General features: G+C 42.4%; 1 protein-coding gene across 1 annotated transcript in view; it reads right to left on the reverse strand.

Moving 5' to 3' along the window:
* Positions 1-340: 340 nt before the first annotated feature.
* RNF128 (ring finger protein 128, E3 ubiquitin protein ligase) overlaps positions 341-20154 on the reverse strand; it is a 42255-nt gene continuing 22441 nt past the window's right edge. The window contains exons 2-7 of the mRNA XM_010568936.1: positions 14227-14474; positions 7636-7707; positions 6955-7037; positions 4261-4357; positions 3241-3409; positions 341-1758 (exon numbers count right to left, since the gene is read on the reverse strand). Of these exons, the coding sequence (XP_010567238.1) occupies positions 1640-1758; positions 3241-3409; positions 4261-4357; positions 6955-7037; positions 7636-7707; positions 14227-14474 (788 nt within the window). The 3' untranslated portion in view covers positions 341-1639. The remainder of the gene's footprint in view (positions 1759-3240; positions 3410-4260; positions 4358-6954; positions 7038-7635; positions 7708-14226; positions 14475-20154) is intronic.

The raw sequence follows: 20154 nt of genomic DNA on the forward strand, positions 1-20154 counted from the left end.
GTGAGATGCAACCTGATCTGAAGAGTTCATGTAAGACTACCTTGTGCCAAACATGCCTAGAAGAACAGTTCAGAGGTATATTGAGCAGCTCACTGAGCACATCCTAAGCTGCTTGTTTTTTCTTTTATATAGCATACAGCTACTAGGCTTAAGCCTCTCAACACAATTTCAATTCACATAACTAGCACCCTGCACAGAATTAGCACTTCTTATTCCAATTAGTTTGCTGCTTTTTGGCCTCCCAAAACTGAATGAGTTCTGGGGTTGTGGGACAGGTCAAATTCAGCATCTGTTTCCATGTAAGAGCTGGTAATCCACATTTAACGTCAGTCAGGGTCATCAAAATATAGTTTTATTTACATTTTCAAATTCAATACAAATCACAAAATATTTACAACAATTTTAATTGCATTACAGCTAAGAAAATGCATTGCTTTTCCCCTCCAGATTCAAGAGTACTTTATTGTGGGCTTTAAGACAAAGTTCTGCTAACATTAGAAACAAGCCATAGATACAGAGATAAAAAAATAAAGTGCATCTGTAAGATGTCCTTAGTTACCTTCGCTGCGCAAGGCCTTACACTTACTATTGAGGCACCCAGTGTTTCTCTTCGACCCCAGTTCAACTCCCCACAGATGGCAGACAACTCTTCCAATCACCTACTATGTTTACAGGACATCAGCTCTCCCTGCAGCTTTAGCACACAGGCAAGACAATGCACAGCAACAGTCCAGCATTTTTCAGAGGCTGGATCATTTTCTGAACAAAACACAGCAGATCCTTTGGGAAGAAATCTATCTTTTCATCTCCAGTTCAGCCTTCCTGAAGTCATCCCAGACTCTCAAAGACAGAACTCTGGCATATTGCTGGTGCTAGAGACGGTCGTTACTCCAAAAATCACGGAAGATCTTTCAGACTGTCTAATATTAACAGCTTTGAAAAGTTCCTGCAATTGTTCCCTTTACAGTATTGTGCAAGTCAGATTTGGCCTGTCAGCTTGCAGCTCTCTTTTTTTTCCCTTTAGGAATGTGTGGTTGGCAGGTTGGAGTTGAGAGGTAGCGAATCAGTTGGTTTACTAGAGAACCAAAGACACTGTGGGCAAAATCCAGTTTGACAGGCATTAGTTTATACTTTCTCCTATCAAATTAGTGCACTGAAATATTAAATACAGTGTTGCTTTAAACCAAACAATGCCTGGTAAATAAGTATTAGACCAGATCAAAATCGATTTGTTTACAATGTAAATCCACTTGAATTAAAACAGTAAACCACAAAAAAAGCCCAAGTTAAAACAATTCCCAGTAGAGACACAGCTACAACAAAGGATCTTCTCCTTAAAGGACTCAAACACTGAAGAGAAGCTTTGCTGAAGATGGAACTTTTGGTTTAGTGTTAAAATCTGATGGTTTCTTTATATTTAAGACAGCTTTATCTGAAGAGTGCTAAAACTAAATTCCACATGGGAGATGCGGTTTTAAGAATGGCAAACCATACAATTATGATTTGAACAACAAGTCTATTTGATCTCAGCGTTGCCAAGGCAATATTTTTCTGCTACAGTCTTGCAGTGTTTGGTATACACGTGATGGCAGTATGCAGCTTCTTGCAGAAGGCTTACACCGTGTTGCTGGGCATGTTCTTAGGACCTGACTTCACGAACTTGTGTTTCATCTGCCTCAAAACTTGGGTTGTCAATGTGTGGAAGGACATTCACAGCAGAGGGCTGGGATTCATTGTTTACAAGATGCATGTTGTCATCTGTCCAGAACAAAACCAAGAAAAGACAAGTTAAGAAATGTCATAGGCAACCTTTACTACCTTAAAGCAAACCATGCTTGCTTTATTTCCACAAGCCCACTGTAGTGGTCTTTTCCCAGCACTTTTCCTGCAGAGTGGGAAATCCAAGGCCATGCTCCAACTACCACTCTTCTGCCACCCCTCGTTAGTTTGTGAGCCTGTTCTTGACACCTCTGGAAATGACAAGCAGTGTCTGCTCAGCTCTGGAGTTCACTTCTCACTACTGCTGAGCAAGCCTAGGTTGTGTGCTCAAGCGGCAGAAGGCCATGTGAGGCTATGAAATCCAACTATAAGGAGACTGGCGATTCTCATATAACTTCAGGGCTGCTGAACACAGGCATCAGGAGCAACTTCTAGAGACTAGGTTCAGGATAAGCTGGGGGGGACAGGCTGATTCAGAGAGGATGGCTTTCTCCCTACAGACTAACCTTGTTAGGCTGATGTTAGTGTGTGCCCTTGCCACTCAAAGTGAGAATACACGAGGGCCTGAGCCATATAACTAATTCAGCATCACTTCAGCCGCTTATAGGGATGCAATTTCAATTTCTGATGTTTAGCTGATAGGAAGTGCCCTCTGCCCTACTGGGGTGCCTAGATGGGGTACTCCTGTACACACGTCACTCGCTGGAGCAGCCTGTCCCACAGAACCCAGGCAGCAAATCCCGTGCTTTCCTATCAGCTAGGCTTCCCACAAGAAATCTAAGCAGACACAGCCAGTGCATCCCTCTTGCCTGTGAAAGCTCCCCCACTTACTCCTCTTCCCAAGGCCATTCCACAGTCCTAGGGATAGTTACTTTTGTTTACCTGGAATCTTTCCATTTTTTAAATCAACAGCAACAATGAGCATTTGTTGGCAAAGTTGAGCACTAAAAAGACATTTTCAATTAGTTTGCTTTTGTTCAAAAAGACAAGGTATTTGGAAAAGCTGATAGTCTTTTCCAATTAAAATTCTCTGAAAGTGTGCAAGGATGACTCAGCCTTGGCAAAATCTGAAATTCAATTGATGTATTTGTCATCTACATTTTGCATCATCTAAGCTAGAGCATGACTGACTCCTCAAAAGCGTTCTGGAAGTAATTAACTACTTAAAGCGGACAGATCAGGTGGCAAAGCAACACTCACTCATCCAAATGAAATCTCCAGAGAGACAACAAAATGAGGGACATCTTCAGAAAAATCTCTTTGGCCTTTAAGTAGTAAGCCTCCAATTTTCAACTACTCTTTTCATAGACTTCAGTTTTTAATTCACATTTAGGTTGTGTTTCATTTGAAAACAAACACTAAGTCTCAGAGCCAAGTACTAAAACAAAAGGGAAGATGAAGATTACCCTGAAAAACAAGGTATTCAAGCACTGTGAGATGTTAAGGCAAACCCCCCAAATTCACAGCATAAGCAACAAAGTGCAATGCAATCTAGCAAGACAGATGAAACAGTAGACGCACTTTCTGATGGTGCATGTTCCTCCAGAATAGATTCGTCTGCTCCTTGTACAGAAGCATATCCAGATGATGCTGTTTCACTATGATTATCCTCTTCATTAACTGTAGAGGCATTTGATGTCCCACTGGATACTGTGGCTTGCGCAGACTCGCCCCCTTCTTCTACATCCACCTTCATGAAAAAAGAGAAAATGGTTAAGTTACAACTTTGTAGGAGGCTGCATCTTTCCAGGAGACCAATACCTGCAAGGACTGGAGTCTAGTGAACTTTTACCTGAAAAAGATAAATTTAAAACTGAAAAAAGCTCTGCTGTTAACCTCCAGCATCATAAGTGAAAACCAGTTACTGGCTAATTGAGTGGGAAGTTCAGATGCAGCTTCTGCATTCTTCAGCCAGCTCTTCCCTTTTACTGCCCAGTACCAGGAAAATAGATTCTTCCTTCCACTCAGTGCAGATTTCCCTCCCCCAGGCAAACTCTGGCATACATTTTAGCTGCTCCAGGCAGTGTCAGGCATTGGCAACAGCATCTTCCCCTGGCTCTTGCCACAAAGAGCAGTTGCAGAACACATCAGAAATTCCTTATGTATCCTAGGAAGTCATGTGGCTCCAGGAAAGCCACACATGCCACTCATTGACTATTCAAGGACTCCGGGTACTTAGTAACTGAATAGAGGCTGGTTTCAGGGACAGTGTTAGTTGTCAAAGTCAGCCTGAAGCTTTGAGAAACACCCTTACCTGCAAGCGCAACAAGAACTGAGAGCAATTCTTCAGTCATGCATTACAACCAATTTTGGTTGACATTCTGCCCAAGGCTTTAGGTGATACCAACTCAGACTAGGTCAGCCGCAGGCTTTGCTAAATTGGACACGGCAATTAGTCCTGTAGCATCTCGCCACTGACGTGGCAACGCCTGTGCTTATCTCTTGCACTCTAGAAGCAGCATGAAATAGCTCAGTATGTGGTTACTACACTAGCAGAATACTGATAATGGCATCTGCCGCTAAGAAAAACTACTGGCTTACCTCAACACCCAAAACTTTGAGTATGTCACATTTGCACATCGGGCATGTCCTATGTTCCAGAAGCCAGGGGTCAATACAGTTCTTGTGGAAGAGATGGCTGGTGGAAGAAGGTAACCAACAAGTTAGGTTTCACACCAGGAAAACTGTTGTGGCAGCTATGAAGGCCGATTTAGAAACACCGAGAATTTATTCAGTCTAGAACAGACTACCTTATTTTGCCACAAGTTTCAGTTGAAATTTACGGGCAGTTGATCTCAACCTGTAGCTGGTTTATGCTTATTAGTATTTCTATACAACTTGCTAGAATTCAACATTATCATCTTTGCTACATCAGTCGTAAGCCTTTTTTTTTAAGTCTGTGTACAATACACTCCCAACTGATAATTTAACTAATACAAATATTGACATCTCAGCCTTAGCTTTAAGGTTAACTTCTGTCATGCAGATGACTAAATAGCACTTGTTTCTGTTAAAACTATATAGAAAAATCATCTCACTGAGTTTTGTCCTCAAGATAGACTATACTCCCACACATTTACTTTGTCTATGCAGTCACTGTATATTCCAAGGAAGTATTTGGCAGGCTGTGTACTCAAGAAAGTAAATATAGTTCAGCCATTACAGATGCAAATGTGTGCTTCTATGAAGACACTCAATTCCACAATGGGTCTGAATTAGGCCACAGATTTAGTAGGATGACTTAAAATCCTGTAATCTGCCTGTTCCCTCAGCTTGAATAGAAATAGCATGGCAGACAGGCACTGCTCAGTATTAATCAGAACTCTATTATGAGACAAGTGCAGAGGTCACCACATCCAGTGCTCAGTATTGTATGCCCCAGTATAATACCAGGATTCTCCAGTTCAGCCCACATAACCAGCACCTCCTTCCAGCTGCACCAACATAATGTCTAAAGTACAACCTGAAACTTCCTTGATGCATGACTATTTTAAGTACTCAGACTTAATACTGGTCTTGTGTACCCCAGCTACTATAAATGCCTTCAGTTTGACTATCTGGACAAGAATGCCTTCTGCAAATACACACACCCCAGATACTTAGATATCACTGATGTGACTCACAGGAGCATTGAATTGCTTGTTTCCTTCATGGATATAGTTAAATGCTTTCAACAAGTAGAGTCTCACTGTTGAGGTCAACCACCGACATCAAGTACATCCTTGCAGTAAATATCAGTTTATAACTCATGTGAGAGAGAATTTAAGATGGTTGATACTGGCAGAGATCACCACTGGTGAAGATTATCAAGCAAATGCAGTCATCTTAAGCTAATGCCTCTTAGAGCTACATTTGGGCCAAAGAGGAATGAAATATCACAAAATGTATGGAAAAGCATTCTCAGAGCAAAGCATAATGCAGCAACTTTGTGTATAAAGAATATATTCAAAAGAAGTTACTCCTCTCTTAACCCAATAAGTCATGCTTTGTTTGCAAGTTCATATCAAGATTAGCAGGGTTTATAAGGAAATAATGAGAAGTCAAGTCTCCTATCAGCCAAAAGTATCTAGAGCCTGTCTAAACGCTCTGTACTCATGGGACTTCATCACTAAACAGGACTACCCACAAGCATAAACCTGACAAGACAACTGGATAATCATTAATGCATGTGCCTGAAAGCTTATTCAGTTTTGTTTTTTTCTAAAGTATTAAGCATTAGAGCAAGGAAGTTTGTTGGTAACACCTTAACAGGCCAATTTTGTGATACCTAAACAGCTTAGAAGCCCTACTGCTTGGGAGCAGAGAAAGCTTTTGCAAAACTGTAACCCGATGCAAAGGTAAACCCAGCTCAGATTTGATAGTGTTTGACAAATAACACTGCTCAGCACACAACAGGAGCTACAGATTTTTCCATTCTTCAGAACTTGATTCTTCCTACCTCAAAATTTTTCCAAGTGCTTTTTTTGTAAACCCCCCCCCCCCCACGGGGTACAAAACCTCTTCCCACACAAAATTTGGGCAGTTCACATCGCAGCCCTCTGATTTTAGAAGCTTTGCCAGAGCAGTTTCATTCAGCAGGCACAGGGGCAAGTACCACAAAACAAGTTTCCTTAAGCCCTGAAAAGGCTTCATTGCTCATCTTAAGAGCAATCAGATTAAAGTCAGTGCTACTATACTGGCCTTCCACAGAAGCACAGCCATGAGGTACAACAGTAGAGAATTCTAGAAAAATAAACTGCTATAGCTCTATTTTGGTCTCTATTTCAGATGATGCATACAAGAAAAGAAATGCTTTCTTCTAAACTACCAAAGTTAGCGTGGTTTAACAAGTTTAGTAAGAGCACGACCCTGTTAGTAACCAGTAAACTAGTGATAAGAAATGGGCACAGTTTTGCCAGTTATCTGCGATTTAGAGGTAGCATTCTTATACAGCAGCAAAGGAAGAAATCTTTAAAAAGCCCTGGCATCCCCTGGAGAGGCACTGTGGTCAGCCAAGTTATACTTGTCAAGCCACTCACAGGGGAAGTTATGAACACAGGCCATCGGGGCACACTATAAGTGTATATTTATACAGTTCGTGTTGTTCAAAACACTGTTTGACAGACATTCAAGAATTCTTGCTGTGCAACAGCTTGATTAAAGTTTGATCAGCCTTGTTAACAGAGCAGAAGGAACAACCAGTAAGAGGCATGCTTCCAGATTTTAGATTAAGGGGCAGTTTGGAAGACAACTTACTTGCAAGTCAGAATACGCACTACTTCATTCGGCTTGTACAGCTCAATGCACACAACACAGCTATCTCCATCAGGACCAGTTTCCTAAAGCGGTGAAATGGATTTAGTGTTAAGAGACTTTGAAAGCTTCCTTTGAACTACAGTCAGATTTGCTGCAGACAAAGGGGTCTAGCTAAAGTAATCTAAAATAACTCCCATATATAATCTTACATAAACACATTGTGTGGATTACTCATAGTCAAGCTGACACTTCAACAGAAGCATTGAAAATTTAATCCTGTGGTTTAGAAGTCCAGCTGCAAGTCATTGTTGGATTATTTGAGGCACTACCGTTGAGGTTTAGAAACTGCTACCTCCAGTTTTAGTTACAAAAAGAATAGCCAGGAAAGCTGATTAGATACACTAGTTTACCTTTAAGCATTCATGCTGGCAAATTAGGACCTCTCACCTCAGCAAGACTACAAGCAAGCAGCTAAAACAATAATCTGGTTTATAAGAATGTCCAAATTGAAAAGTCTTGCATCCCAGAAAAGGACCTCGTCTGAAAAATGAACCATCTCTGCAAGAGACAGTTACAGGCTCAGCGAGACTTCTGCATCCTGCTCCAGTACCAAGGGCCACTCTCTGGGTTCTGAGCAAAGGGTGTGCTGGAACACTCGGGAGGTTACGGGATCAGTCATACCTTGTCCCCTTGCTTCAGGGTGCGCAGCTGTAACTGTTCAATGGCCTTCTTAGCCCTGGCCTTTAGTTGTCGCTGTAATAGAAAGCAGTCCTGGTTAAACACAGTCATTTTTCTCTTAAGTCATGTTTACTAGTACTTACCAAGGTGCCTACTGCAAGCAGGCACCAGTTTTATAACCCAGATATTATCAAAACAAGCCAAGTAAGCATGACCATGCTATTCAGAGACAACATGAAATGGCGTTTCAGGACATACTGATGTGGTTATTGACTCTGGATGACACATCAAGGCATTTGCATATGCTTTGTTTTTACCTAACCTTCTCACAAAGCACAGGAATTTCAAGGGTTTCTTCTTTGAGAAGACACCTTGATCAAATTAAACCTAGCCAAAACAAGCAGAAGCCTTCAAGTTGACTTGGTACAGAAGACCAAACATTGAGTCCAACAATCAATAATTTTAACTACTCACTTTATGACAACTCCCTGGCACAAACTCACATCCTGATGAAAGATGAGATTCTTTGCCAGTCAGCTCAGCTACCACCAAGCTACCCTGAACTAGTCCTCTGCCATGACTGCTCTACAGGGCACCCAAACAGCTCAGGAGCCTCCTAGAACCAACCACTCCTGTCAAGTGGAAGAATGCGGTTTTATCTCAATATTGGTTCAAAGTAACATGCACAAAGGAAAAAAAAAAAAAGGGCTCAGAGCTAGTTCTCCCCCTTCCTGCGACAGAAGGTGTGAAACAAATCAAATGACTAGCCCCTGGTGGGTTACAGGGCAGCTTTAATGAAAGCAGAGAAGGAAGCATTCCCCTTCATGCAATAATTTGCTTGCTGCTGTCAGGATAGCAGGGCAGAGATGAGCAGACAGCAGAAGCCCAGCTTGCCTGGCAACTGTTGCTGTCCAGCTGTCACTGCAAAGCATTTAATTAGCACAGGAGCCAACATCTCTGTTTAAAGGTCATAGGTTGATGCTGTTCCACCAACACAAAGAATACGAGCGTCCTCTCCCTCCCCAGTGTACTTACTGCCTCAGGACACAGAGGCATATCAGGCAGGTCTGGCAGTGCCACCCCAACACAGCACTTATCTTAGTGACACACTCCACTCAAGTTTTGCAGCTAACCAAAAACCCTCCTCCTAATTCAGCTGCTCAGCGCACTGTCAGCTTTCCAACATTACTTCCTCTTATGCCTTTTAGTTCAGTTACAAGAATCTTTTCTGGGATAAAAGTGCAGTGCTGGTGGCACAAGTACAAGCGGGTGGAGGGCTGCTGCTGACACCTAACAAACTTGGCGAGAATTGGTAATTCACATCTGCACAAGATTCCCTGTGCTCAAGCAGTTACTGGTGAACAAGTTGATTTATATGGTCCGCTGGGACCATCTCAAACAGTTTTGGTGCAAAATGACCTATTTGTATATTGGTGTTGGTTTGGGGTCCTACGGTATAGCATCCATGTGCACACTTTTAGGAGTTTAATAGTTGACAGCTATTAACAACTATCAAGGAAGAGATACATACAATCCAAAGGTGAAGGATGCAAACAAGTTTTCAGGTATATTTTTTGGGAACAAGAACTAGTCAAGGTTTCTTTGAAGCTTGTAAAGTTCTTCTGCTGAAGACATCAATATATGTTTCTGTATGTCACTTAAGGTTAACCTCAGAATGATGTTCCCCTTGTCAATATTTCAGACTGAAGCCACAGAGAAGCAGCCACCTACTCATCTCAGCAAACTCTGAGGCCCCCAAAAGTGGGGGCAGCAAACGTGGTAACATCAGCAGAGCAGGAATGTAGCAATATTAGTACTTCTCACATGCGGCCAGAACTATCTGTCATCGCTACTTGTTATTAATTGAAAACTAAACTTTAGGAATGTACTCCCTCATACAGTATCTAATCTGCACATCTAATGCCAGGCCAAGCTTATTAGACAGGACCCAACTAGCTGTATTGTTAATAATTTACTGAAACAATATTTTAAGTTTTGCCTGGGCACAAGTTTAATTGCTCTTTGAGAAATGCACCAATGGCAAAGTCACCTTTAACATTGATTTTGGTAAGTACAGCAAAACACCCCTCCAGGGGGATGGAGGAACATTGCAAGAGGAAGCTTTTTATTGAATAGCCTACCAGGAGATCCAGGATACTCGAGCTTGGAATGTCAAAGCATTTTGTGAAGCCAAGTTTTTCAAGCAAACATTAAATGTTAATGACATTAAAAGTCTAAAAGCCTCAACCCAGCAACTCTAGAAAAAATAGCTAAGTTGAGGCAGGAAAAAAAAAAAAAGAAAAAACAACAAGATACACAAAACAGGCCAGGTCCCAGCTCCTATCCAAGCTCTGGCATGTTGAAGTAGAGAGGTACCCAACTGGGAAAAACTAGGTTTGCTATTGCTTAGTCCTCAGTCTTCCCTAATCCAATGCTGCTGATTTTATCTCCAACCCTTTCTGCACAAGGGTGCCTTCCCGGCACCCCGCAAGCACAGTCATGGCCCTGCAGACCAGCAAGCCCTAAAGGAGGGCCGGAATTCCTGCTTTTCTCCTTCCTATAAGCTAAGTAAGTTCTTCCCCACAGGTAGCTACTGCCATGAAGCCAGTTTTGAGTTGTGGAAAGTTGAGCAACTCACCTCCTCCAAAGCCATTAATTAGGTCATTTCTCAGCTGCAACATCTAATCTTTATGAAATCTTTGGAAGTGAAGAGTTGAGCTTAAATTAGAAACCAGGCCACAGATAATAATGCAAAATGGCCAGTGATGTTACGAAAGGTTAATATGTTGAGGAACTGAATTTGCCAGTTGCTCTGCTGACTAGAAAGGTAGCAAGCCACCTGCCACACTTGCCTTGTTTTTCCACCTTCTTGCTCACAGACCTCACGATGCAGTAAGAGATCACAGAGGTGGGGACTTGAATTTCAAACCCCAAAGAAAATATGCGTTCAGATAAGAACTAGCAGGTTGTAAACAGTTTAGCTGGCTAACTCATCAGGAAAAAGCTGCTTTATTTTTACTCCGGACAGATGTGCTACTAAACTTACATTTTCGCTTGGACCGCAAGACAACATGACTGGTTCTTCTCAACAGTCACTCAACTTTTTAAAGAAACACTCTGCACAGTTTTTCATTACTGACTTGTATGCAATTCCTGCTCAAGCTGAGAGACAGCTGCTGCCTTCAAGAAAAGTCTGCAGAGGAGAACATGTTTAAAACCTGAGTTATATGTGATCAAGCCATCCAGAAAAAGTGCCTTCACCAGAAGAAGCAAGTAGTCATACCAAGAAGTACAGAAGCTGTATTGGCAAACGGCAAAGTTTAAAGTTACTCAACGGCCTGACTGTCTATAAAACAAGAGATTGCTTCAGAAAGCACTGAAGTCTGACAATTTTTCCCAAGCTAAAAGAGAAGTAAAAACATATTGCCAATATGGTAATACTAGGAAGCCATCCAGTTCAAGCTGGGGTTCCCACTAGTCCCGTGCACGAATGAAACACGTATCTAGCCAGGCTCTTGTTTTCAAGAAGCCTTTGCAGAAGAGACAAAACATCTAGCAAATGGTCTCCCCTCTTTCTGTTCTACCCCTTAGCAAGCAAGTCGGACTCAAGCTTCATTGCCCTTTTCAGTCCAGGGCAAGAGCTCTCCTGGGACAGTGGCTCAGTCCACAAGAGCAAGACAAATATTGAGGAATCTGAACATACAAGAGGCAAGCTGCAGAGCATCATTATGACATATCACAATTAGCTCATCATAGCACTCTGTAGAGCAATTCACAAGTGTTCGTTTTGGTTCAAGTGGTAGATTGGCACTTTAAAAAACTGCTCACACAATAGCAATATAATCCCACAGGGAAGGTCAAAAAAGCAGACAGATACTTTGAAGAGCAGTAACACTGGGTTAAGAGATGCATTCAGAACAGCAGTTCACTTCTGAAAAAGGGAAAACTTGTAATACTTGACTATCAACACACTTTACTGTTTCCTAAAGACACCTCCCAAAACAATGTATAACCCTTCAGTGCCTGTGCAATAAAAGAGACAAAACACACTCCTTTACTCCACCAAGTAACAGACTGAAGTCCAGGCAATCCGAGTTTCCAAAGGGCTGAACGATGACAGGAAAGCTGCCCATGCAGCATGCAAGCTGATCAGTTGTTTGACTAATATTTAGTATTTCACGGCGCCAAAGCAGTTAAAAGTCTCAAACTTTGGATATACACTGAAAATCCAATCAGCTGGCTAACAGGGAACACTATAGCATCACCTTTTAGTAGTTCACCTTCACTAACAAGAACTTTCTTGTTATTCTTTGCTTATCTAATCATTGTGAGGTCAGTTTTTAGATGCCATAGTATAAAAACAATTGAAAGCAACTCTGGATCGTCTTGAGTTTCACTTTTACAAAATAGTACATTTTTACCCCCTGAGAGCAGAAAAGCTTCCTTCTATTCTTATACTCTATAAAGCACTTTTTAAGGCTTCTTGATTTCAGTTCAGCTGAAATCATGTGGAACTGGCATGTCATTCATCAATGCTATTTTTCAATCTACAGTAAACTCCTTGTGCACACAGAGCCCAAGACAGGTGAAGGTGCTAGCCAAGCAGACTGGATTTTCCCAGTACCATCTACCATGGAGGCATTAACAACATTTGATGCTTGTTGAAAGCCTGATAGCTCAGAATAGAGCTGGACTTCCACAACTGCTCTGTTAAATACCTTCAGAGGAGGAAAAATTCTCATGTGATTTGATAAACAGTGTCTTTTGCAGACCAGCTTCTAGGGCACGCAGTTTTTTCCTGCCCAGGTTTGTTTAGCATTAAACGGAGTTCTCACACTAGGGTAGGTGGCAGGGAATGAAAGAGGGAATTCATCAGCAGGAGACAGTGTGCATCTCTGTCCACAGATGTCAGCAAGAGGACAGCATCAAGTTACAGAGCTCTAGGCCATCCCTCATGAAAGGTACTACAGAGGCAACTCCGTATGACATCCAGGAGTGGCAATGCTACATCTCCCAGGCAGGTGACAACTTCCAATACCACTCTTCCAGCTATTCCCTTATTGTATCCTCATGCCACTTCCAGGTGTGGCATAACCCCAGAACATGCAAACAGGCTAAAACAAAGCACTTAAAGGAGGTCTAGTGCGGGAGTTGAGGAAGACACAGCTTAGAAGAGGCACAAATACAGTCCAGCTCGCTGTTAGATCTCTAGTCTCAGTAAGGATATAGCCAGCTGACCATCATCCACAAGGTTACACTTAGACAACAGGATTTCAGAACAAACCAGACTGCGTTAGGTTCTGTGATTACTAGAGAAAACCCAGCATTCAACTTCAGGAATGTTGTTGTCATTCACCCTAGCTAGTCTCTCTGCCTGCCAATAACAACGATGCTTCTGCATGTTAACATTTTAAAGAAGCCAGTCCTAAAACGTTACAGAAGACTGAAACTGGCCTGGATTTGAACACCTGTGTCCGACTTGTAGCTTCATCAGCTTATTTCAGAAGAATCTTGCTCAAGGGGCCTGAAAATCTCCAGGACAGCAGAGCAGCTCAGTAGGGCAGGTCATCTGCGATGGCAGAGAAGTCTGTCACTTCTTTAACTATTTAACCAGTGATCCGGAGACAATTCACATACTCTGAGCCCAGCTAGAGTGAGATGCTCATGCTATTGCTGTCTGTAGGGAGAGAACTCTGGAACAACTCTTCTTTCAGAGTTCAGGTAGCTCCCACAAGAAGCACTGCAAATACCAATGGTCTCCTTTGCAACAGCTCTAAGAGCAAGGCTGAAGTACGTACTTGCATCTGAGCCACTCAGATCCTGTTCCTGCTGCTGCCCATCACCTCTGACAGATGTCATGCCAGGACTTTATTCTCACTTTTAAGGTGTTTGGTTAAGCCCTGAAGTAGCAGGTATAAGGCGGGTCTGATCAGACTGAAGACAAAGCTGTAAGCATTAGTCCTATCAGCTGATCAGATTATTGCCCAGAAGAGTGTTACTTGGAAACTTAACTCATTAGCAACTCCCTGCCTGCAGTTTAAAAAGAACACAATTTAACAGTGCTTTTTCTCAATTCCTAATTGAGGCTGTCACTGCAATTCTGAGAAAGCTTTCAGTCAGAAAGCAGCTTTCAACAAGCAGCAGCTTCCCAACTTGTGGTCTACAGAAAGGCGGCCAAAGTCTTGCACCGTTTTGCAGACACATTTGCAGTCGTGTCTCACATTACAGCTAGCGCATCAGCAGTGCTACATGGGAAGTGCGAGGGTCAGCTAAAAGCAGTTTAGCTCTCTCACCGCCTCCAATACATCCGCGTTATGGCTGCACTGCAGTTCAGGGAGTAAAATTTATAGGAGACAAAGTTAGCTAAGCATGATCAGTTGCTTTCTCCAGACTGTTTACTTTTTGCTGTTTCTTTGGAAAGCTTTAAGCTGCTTAAAGATACATCTCTTAGCATTTTAAAGATCACACTCTCTCCTTCCTGTGGAACAAACGAATTCAGTAATTCTGGTGCTCAACAAGTACTTTGCCCTCAAGATCCACAGCATGGAGGCTCAAGGGTATAAAAAAAAAAAGCAATGGCACACACGAACTCACCTGATTCCTGGACTGGGCTCTTGCAATCCTGAGTCTCCGAGCAGAATAAAAAATAAAGTAGCCCATAGTTGCTGCTGTGACAATGAAAAACGACACCGAGATGAAGAAGATGGAGTATTGATTCATCCAAGGACCATGCTTTTTCCCCACTTCAATAACCATAGTCACTTTCATGCCACTCTCAATCCGGTGTAAGATCTCCATGCCTTTCAGGTTGCCAATCATAATTGCAACGATGCTTTCAGCACCTGCAAAGGAGAAGGGGAATCCATGCTCAGTTCCCAGGTGTTGTATAAAAGTCATTGTCTTAGATGTTCAAGTGCTAAAGAACAGACTGGAAAGTTTCTAACTAGCATTTGGAGAGTCAACATGAGCTGATGGAATAAGCATCACCTCCATGTGCTTGTTCAGCTGAAAGGTATGTCCGATTACCTATGAGCTGCAGAATTGAACCATATTTAGAATTCATTCCTCTCCATAGCACTCCTCACTCCCATATAGGACACGCATTGTCATTATTTTAGACTGAACACTTTGGCAATTTACATTTTAACATGCCTTTAAACTACATGAAGTTAAAAATAAATCCTATACAGAGTGAGGTCACTAGGGATTGCGGTATCTCCAGGAGCTCAGGGATGCCAGGTACACAGCTGGTGGCTTAGGGACCCTTCCTGTAATGGATCCGACTCCCTCCCTGCTCTGCTGCTACTTCTTAACACCTCTTTTCTAAATTTGACAGTACTGTTGAGTACTTCCCCAGACACTGAGCAATCAAAGCCATAGATCAGCCTTTGCTCTGCTAAGCAACTGAGAAATGTTTAAGTGAATGAGTGAAATTTGGTTGTGAACTATAAATGTTGTTGTGGGTTTCTAATGCAAATTCAGAGGGAAGCAAACATGGAGGTGTGCTCAGCTTTTAAACAGTTGGTGGCAGATGGCAAACTCCAGCCAGATTTTAACAACAGATTTCATTTACTCAGTTGAACATCATGACAAGCCATCAGAGGCATCAACGGTTTTATGGTAGGAAGAAATTTCAAGCAATTCTGCTTACCATGTACAGAGCAGAACAAAGCTGCTTTCATTTCTGTGACAAGCAAATGCTTGAGGACACTTGATACTATCTGCAGGAACGTCAGGCAGTCCCAATATAACAGAGAGGCTCTTAAGAGAAAAAAAAAGGCAGGAAGGGAGACAAGAAAAATTGTCACTGGCCTCTCTCTAAACTAAATAGAGGAAAAGTGGATTCGCAGAGTAGCCAGTCAGGAGTCTCACTGCATTGAACCATCAGCTGCACAACATTCATAATAGATACTGCATGGTGAAGGAATAAAGGCTGTTACAGAAGTGCTATTTTTAGCTAACCTCCCAGCCAAACACTTTTTAATGGGGAGACCAATTCTTTTTCCTCCATTAAGAGAAACCTTATCCAACTTTCAGCTATCAAAAAACATAGGATTGGTGTTAAACCACAAAGGCTCTCATTTGAGAAAGTGCTTATTAGTTTTCCAGCTTGTTCACGTAATGCCTTTGATCCAAGATGGCTAAGCACGATGTCTTGCAACTCTCCTCAGTGTGACTAAACTCATCTTTTATTCAGAAAGCTCCTTGTAATGAGAAGTACATCACACAGAGAAGAGGAAAAAAAAATTTAAAAAAAAAACAGCCAGACCGCAACAACCATCCTTTATGATGAACTAAGGCTTATACAGCAGTTATAAAATGAGCTGGAGTCAGGTGTTAGGAGCAAGTAAGGAATTAAGCATTAAGTCAAGCCAGAAGCTTTGACTTACTTTCATAAGCACAGAAGAACAGACTGTGACAACAAGAAAATAAAAAGCCTGCCAAAAAAAGCAAAAAGAGCTTGTTCCGCCTTATTCCCCTTCGCTTCTGCATGTCTCACTAGTCAAATATAGCTTGTGGTTATGCGCAATACAAGATGTAGTGTAGGGATTCTTGTTAATGAACTGTCACCATCAGCCTGCAAAACCACTTCAGCTACTAAACCATCAGTTGTGAACAAGTTTTACCCTTAAAGAAAAAAATATATCTTCCATTTAAGTTTCAGGCTAATCAGTTCACCAGGAAGTTATTAGATGACAGTTATAAGTCTTCTCCTGACACTTTTTCTCCCCGAGACTTCTCTCGCAATTTCAGCTCTGCTTTAGATAAACACATGCGAGTGGTCAGCTGCTAGTTTTGATGCTGGAGCAACAAGGGCAGAAGCGAGAGTGGTCATTTCCATCAGCACCTGCACTACTCCCCCCTGCTCAGAGCGAACCTCCACTGACACAAATCGGCATCCCTCTTCAGTATTTTGCAATGCAAACTCTTAGGACCAACGACTAATTTCTAAAGGCAATTAAAGGTGAGCTAACCTGACATCACATTAAGTTAACCAAACACCTTGTGCCAACAACATGGGAAAGGAATCCAGAAACTGCACCTAATTTCTGGCCATCAGCAGCACAGCAGTTTAGTCATTTCAGAAACAGTTTTTGGACAGGGACTAAACAAGGCTATGGTACCATCACACAGGGCCTGCCATGGGGGCATCGCCCTTACCTGGCAGAAAACAAGGCTTCCTTTGCCTGCCAAGAGGAGATTCAAGGATGCCCTGTTAGCTTGAAGCTAAGATAGAAGCTCAGAATCCAAGTTTAGGACTACTGCTGTGGTTCTAGAATAAAACCAGCTAGGATCACCCTCAGCCAGTGCTTCTTGAACTGCTAGATGGGTCCATCATGACAGGCACTGAAACATGTTACTGTGGCCTGGAAACCACCAGCCTAGACACAGGCTCCTGAGAGCACTTGGGCATCTTAATGGAAATGAGCTATTTGAGGGGACACCTGCAGAGGTGTCTCAAGCATAGCAGCTGCCCTGAACTTTCAGCTTTCCCCACCCCAGACATCAGCAAAGCAAGAGGAAAGTCAATTAGTTGTGCATGGCAAAAGCCTCACAGAAACCCAAGTTCCTCACCTAGGCGTCAGGTTTTGTAATTCAGGTAAAGCTTTCTGTAACAGTTTTTAAGGGACATTAGAAGGTGAGATTAAGCTGCTGCCTGTTTAGCTAATAATGGGCTCATTGCTAAACAGAAGCAAGACCTGTTTAGTTAAACATTTCCCAGCCTCTCTCCTTTCCCATCTCCTGTGAAATTGGAGAGGGAAAGTTATTCAAGTCTTTAGACAAATACAATCTGCCTCTGTAGATCTGGAGTTTTGCAGAAGGTACCTCCCATATCATAAGGCAGCATGCTGGTCAAAATCCAAAGATGCTGTTTTGCAGATATAGGTTGGCACATATGAAGCACAAGAACTTAAATGGTTTTTTGGGGGCAAGGGAAGAGCTGGGACACAAGTGCATTTGGCACACAAGGACAGTGCATGACTGGGATCAAAGTTTTACCTTCCTGTATATCAGGTTTACTTACATGCAGAGTGGAGTTGCATCTATTTATACCAATATAAATACCTGTATTAAACTCTGCCCTGCAAAGACTTCACTTCTTCTGCCATTACACTTCTGCTCCCCGTAAACATGAAGTTACAGATTTGGCAATTCAGTAGAGAAACGCAACGTGCAAGAGGTGCACAGAACTGGGAGCATTAACTTTTGCACAGTAAACACCTGCTTTTTCACATTCATTAAGGGGATTATTGTAATCCAGTGCTACTCTTGTGTGTGCTACAGATAAATCTATTCTGAACCAAGCAAATTGTAGGTCCTGGAGAACAGTCACCCCACAATATTTAGCAGACTGCAATGTGACCTAATCAATGCCTTATTAGCGGTCATTTTTAGCTAAAAATCACAATCTGTTCATGCATTAAAGCACCTCAAGGCAAGGATTAGATCTTGGGGCCAAACAAATCCCCTGCTTCAAAACAAGGTATGGCAAAGCACTGCTTACCTGATTCAGATTAAGTATACACGATGTACAGGATAACCAGAACTTTATATCTTTGAGCCATTGCATATGACTAAGTCCCAAATGAGTAGGCGCCTATGTGCCATTGCTAAGTATGGTGGGACTCTGTGGCATACCTCAAGGCAACGCTTGCCTTGCAGATCCATGCTAGAGCACAGCGTTGATGCCTCCACGGTCCCCATATCTTGCACAGCTATCATCATAAACCCTCTCCCCACAGAAGCCGCTCAGAAGAGCTGTCACAGTATATTCAGGGTGAACAAAACTGCAAGCCAATTCCCACGGGAGGTGGAATTTTCAGACTTGGTCTAATTTTTTTTCCTTCCTCCCCCATGCAAGTGAAGGAATGAGAAGCCCTAGCAGCTAGAGGAACTACCTTCTTCCCAGGCATATTACAAGCACAACTACAACTTCTAGAAATACTACAAGCAGGTTTCTCTGAGTGTTACAGTGAAATTTCCTTTTTTTTTTAAATGAAAAGGGAACAGGTTTTCCATAGATATTGATTATTAATATCCAGTAATGAGCATTCCTTTCTCATTTCTCTGTTGGGACCTGTTGAAGTTGTCCACCCTTTCAGGTAGTTGTAGTACAGCTTCCAGGTGGTCTGGAGTTCACAAAATGTCAAGGAGAATCAGAGATTAAGGAATGCACCAGGTTTTACAGTAATTAGAGGCTACATGACTGAAGGCTTTCTGCCCAGCCCCCAAAACTCACTACTGTTCAAGCCTTTCTATAATACAGAAAGGGAAAAGAAGGGAGCTACACTAGCACTCCAGGTGGAATAAATACAGCAGAATAAGACTTAAAAGCCCAGAGACTACAGCCACAGCATGCAGATTTATAGGGAAGTTCTGCCCACAAGAGACTCTGCAATGGTGACGCTGAGCTTGCTCATGGTCTTGACTTGAAGTCTGCTCTACTGGGGAGCATGGGAAGGTCCCATCAGCCCTCCAAGAGCACAGCTGCTAGCTATATGTGTAAATGTAACAGGCAGATATCCCCACCTGGGATGAAAGTTGAATGCTACCTTAACCATAACTAAAATTTAGTATCCTGCGCCTCCAGCCTTGCAGTCGAGCTGCTCACTGCATGAGAACATCAGAACAAGTACAGGGCACTGCCTAAGCTTCACCCATTGCTGCTTTTGCTTTCACAGCAACCATCCCTTCCAAAACAGCTTTGGTAAGCAAATCTTCCCCTGGGGAGGGCAAGGTGTTGCGATAGCAGTGCACCTTCCAGGGTAAAATCCTGGCTCCTGGACACTCTGGTGCAGACTCCTACAAGTTGAAACCACGCCACACGCAGCAGCCAGCTCAAGAGAAGGAAACCGGCCTTTTTGTGCATGCTGGTCCTCCTCAGAGCTCCAAGCAGTTTGAAGTCAAACTTTGCTGTTGCACTTTCAGATCTTTGCCTTTTCTTCCAGATGTTAGGAAAAAAAGAAAACTTTGCCGCTCTGTTAATCTTAATGTAGCATTTGCATTGTGCATTCAATAAAACTGAAGCACAGCCTGGAAAGGGGAGGAAAGAGAGCACCTCCAGGAATTTAAATCTCTGCTGTGTTAGCAATCCCCCCGCAAGTTCTGAAGGGCATATTTAAGTTCCCCAGCTAACTAACTTCCAGAAAACAAGTTTAGTTTTAAGGAAACTTTTTTCAGCATTTGTATGCAAGGAATCTTTATTGTAATACCACATTTCTTATTCACCACTTGAGTTTCATAACCAAGAAAACCGAACTGGCGCAGATCACTAACCACAATGCCAGCTTTACAACTGTACATTATTTTCTGGTGCAGCCCGTTTTAAGGTCTAATATACTAGTACCTAACAGAAAACATAATGTGCCTTCAAAACTTAAGCAAAAAATTCACTTATGAAACTTTCCATCTCTGCACACTCTCCCCTCCTCTACCACTGACTTCAATACCCCACCTAACACCACAGAGAACATTAATTCAATCTAAGAGAAATATTTAACATTTTCTCTGTGCAATACT

The sequence above is a fragment of the Haliaeetus leucocephalus genome, unplaced genomic scaffold (assembly GCF_000737465.1).
Source record: "Haliaeetus leucocephalus isolate CR32 unplaced genomic scaffold, Haliaeetus_leucocephalus-4.0 Scaffold262, whole genome shotgun sequence".
NCBI lineage: Eukaryota > Metazoa > Chordata > Aves > Accipitriformes > Accipitridae > Haliaeetus > Haliaeetus leucocephalus.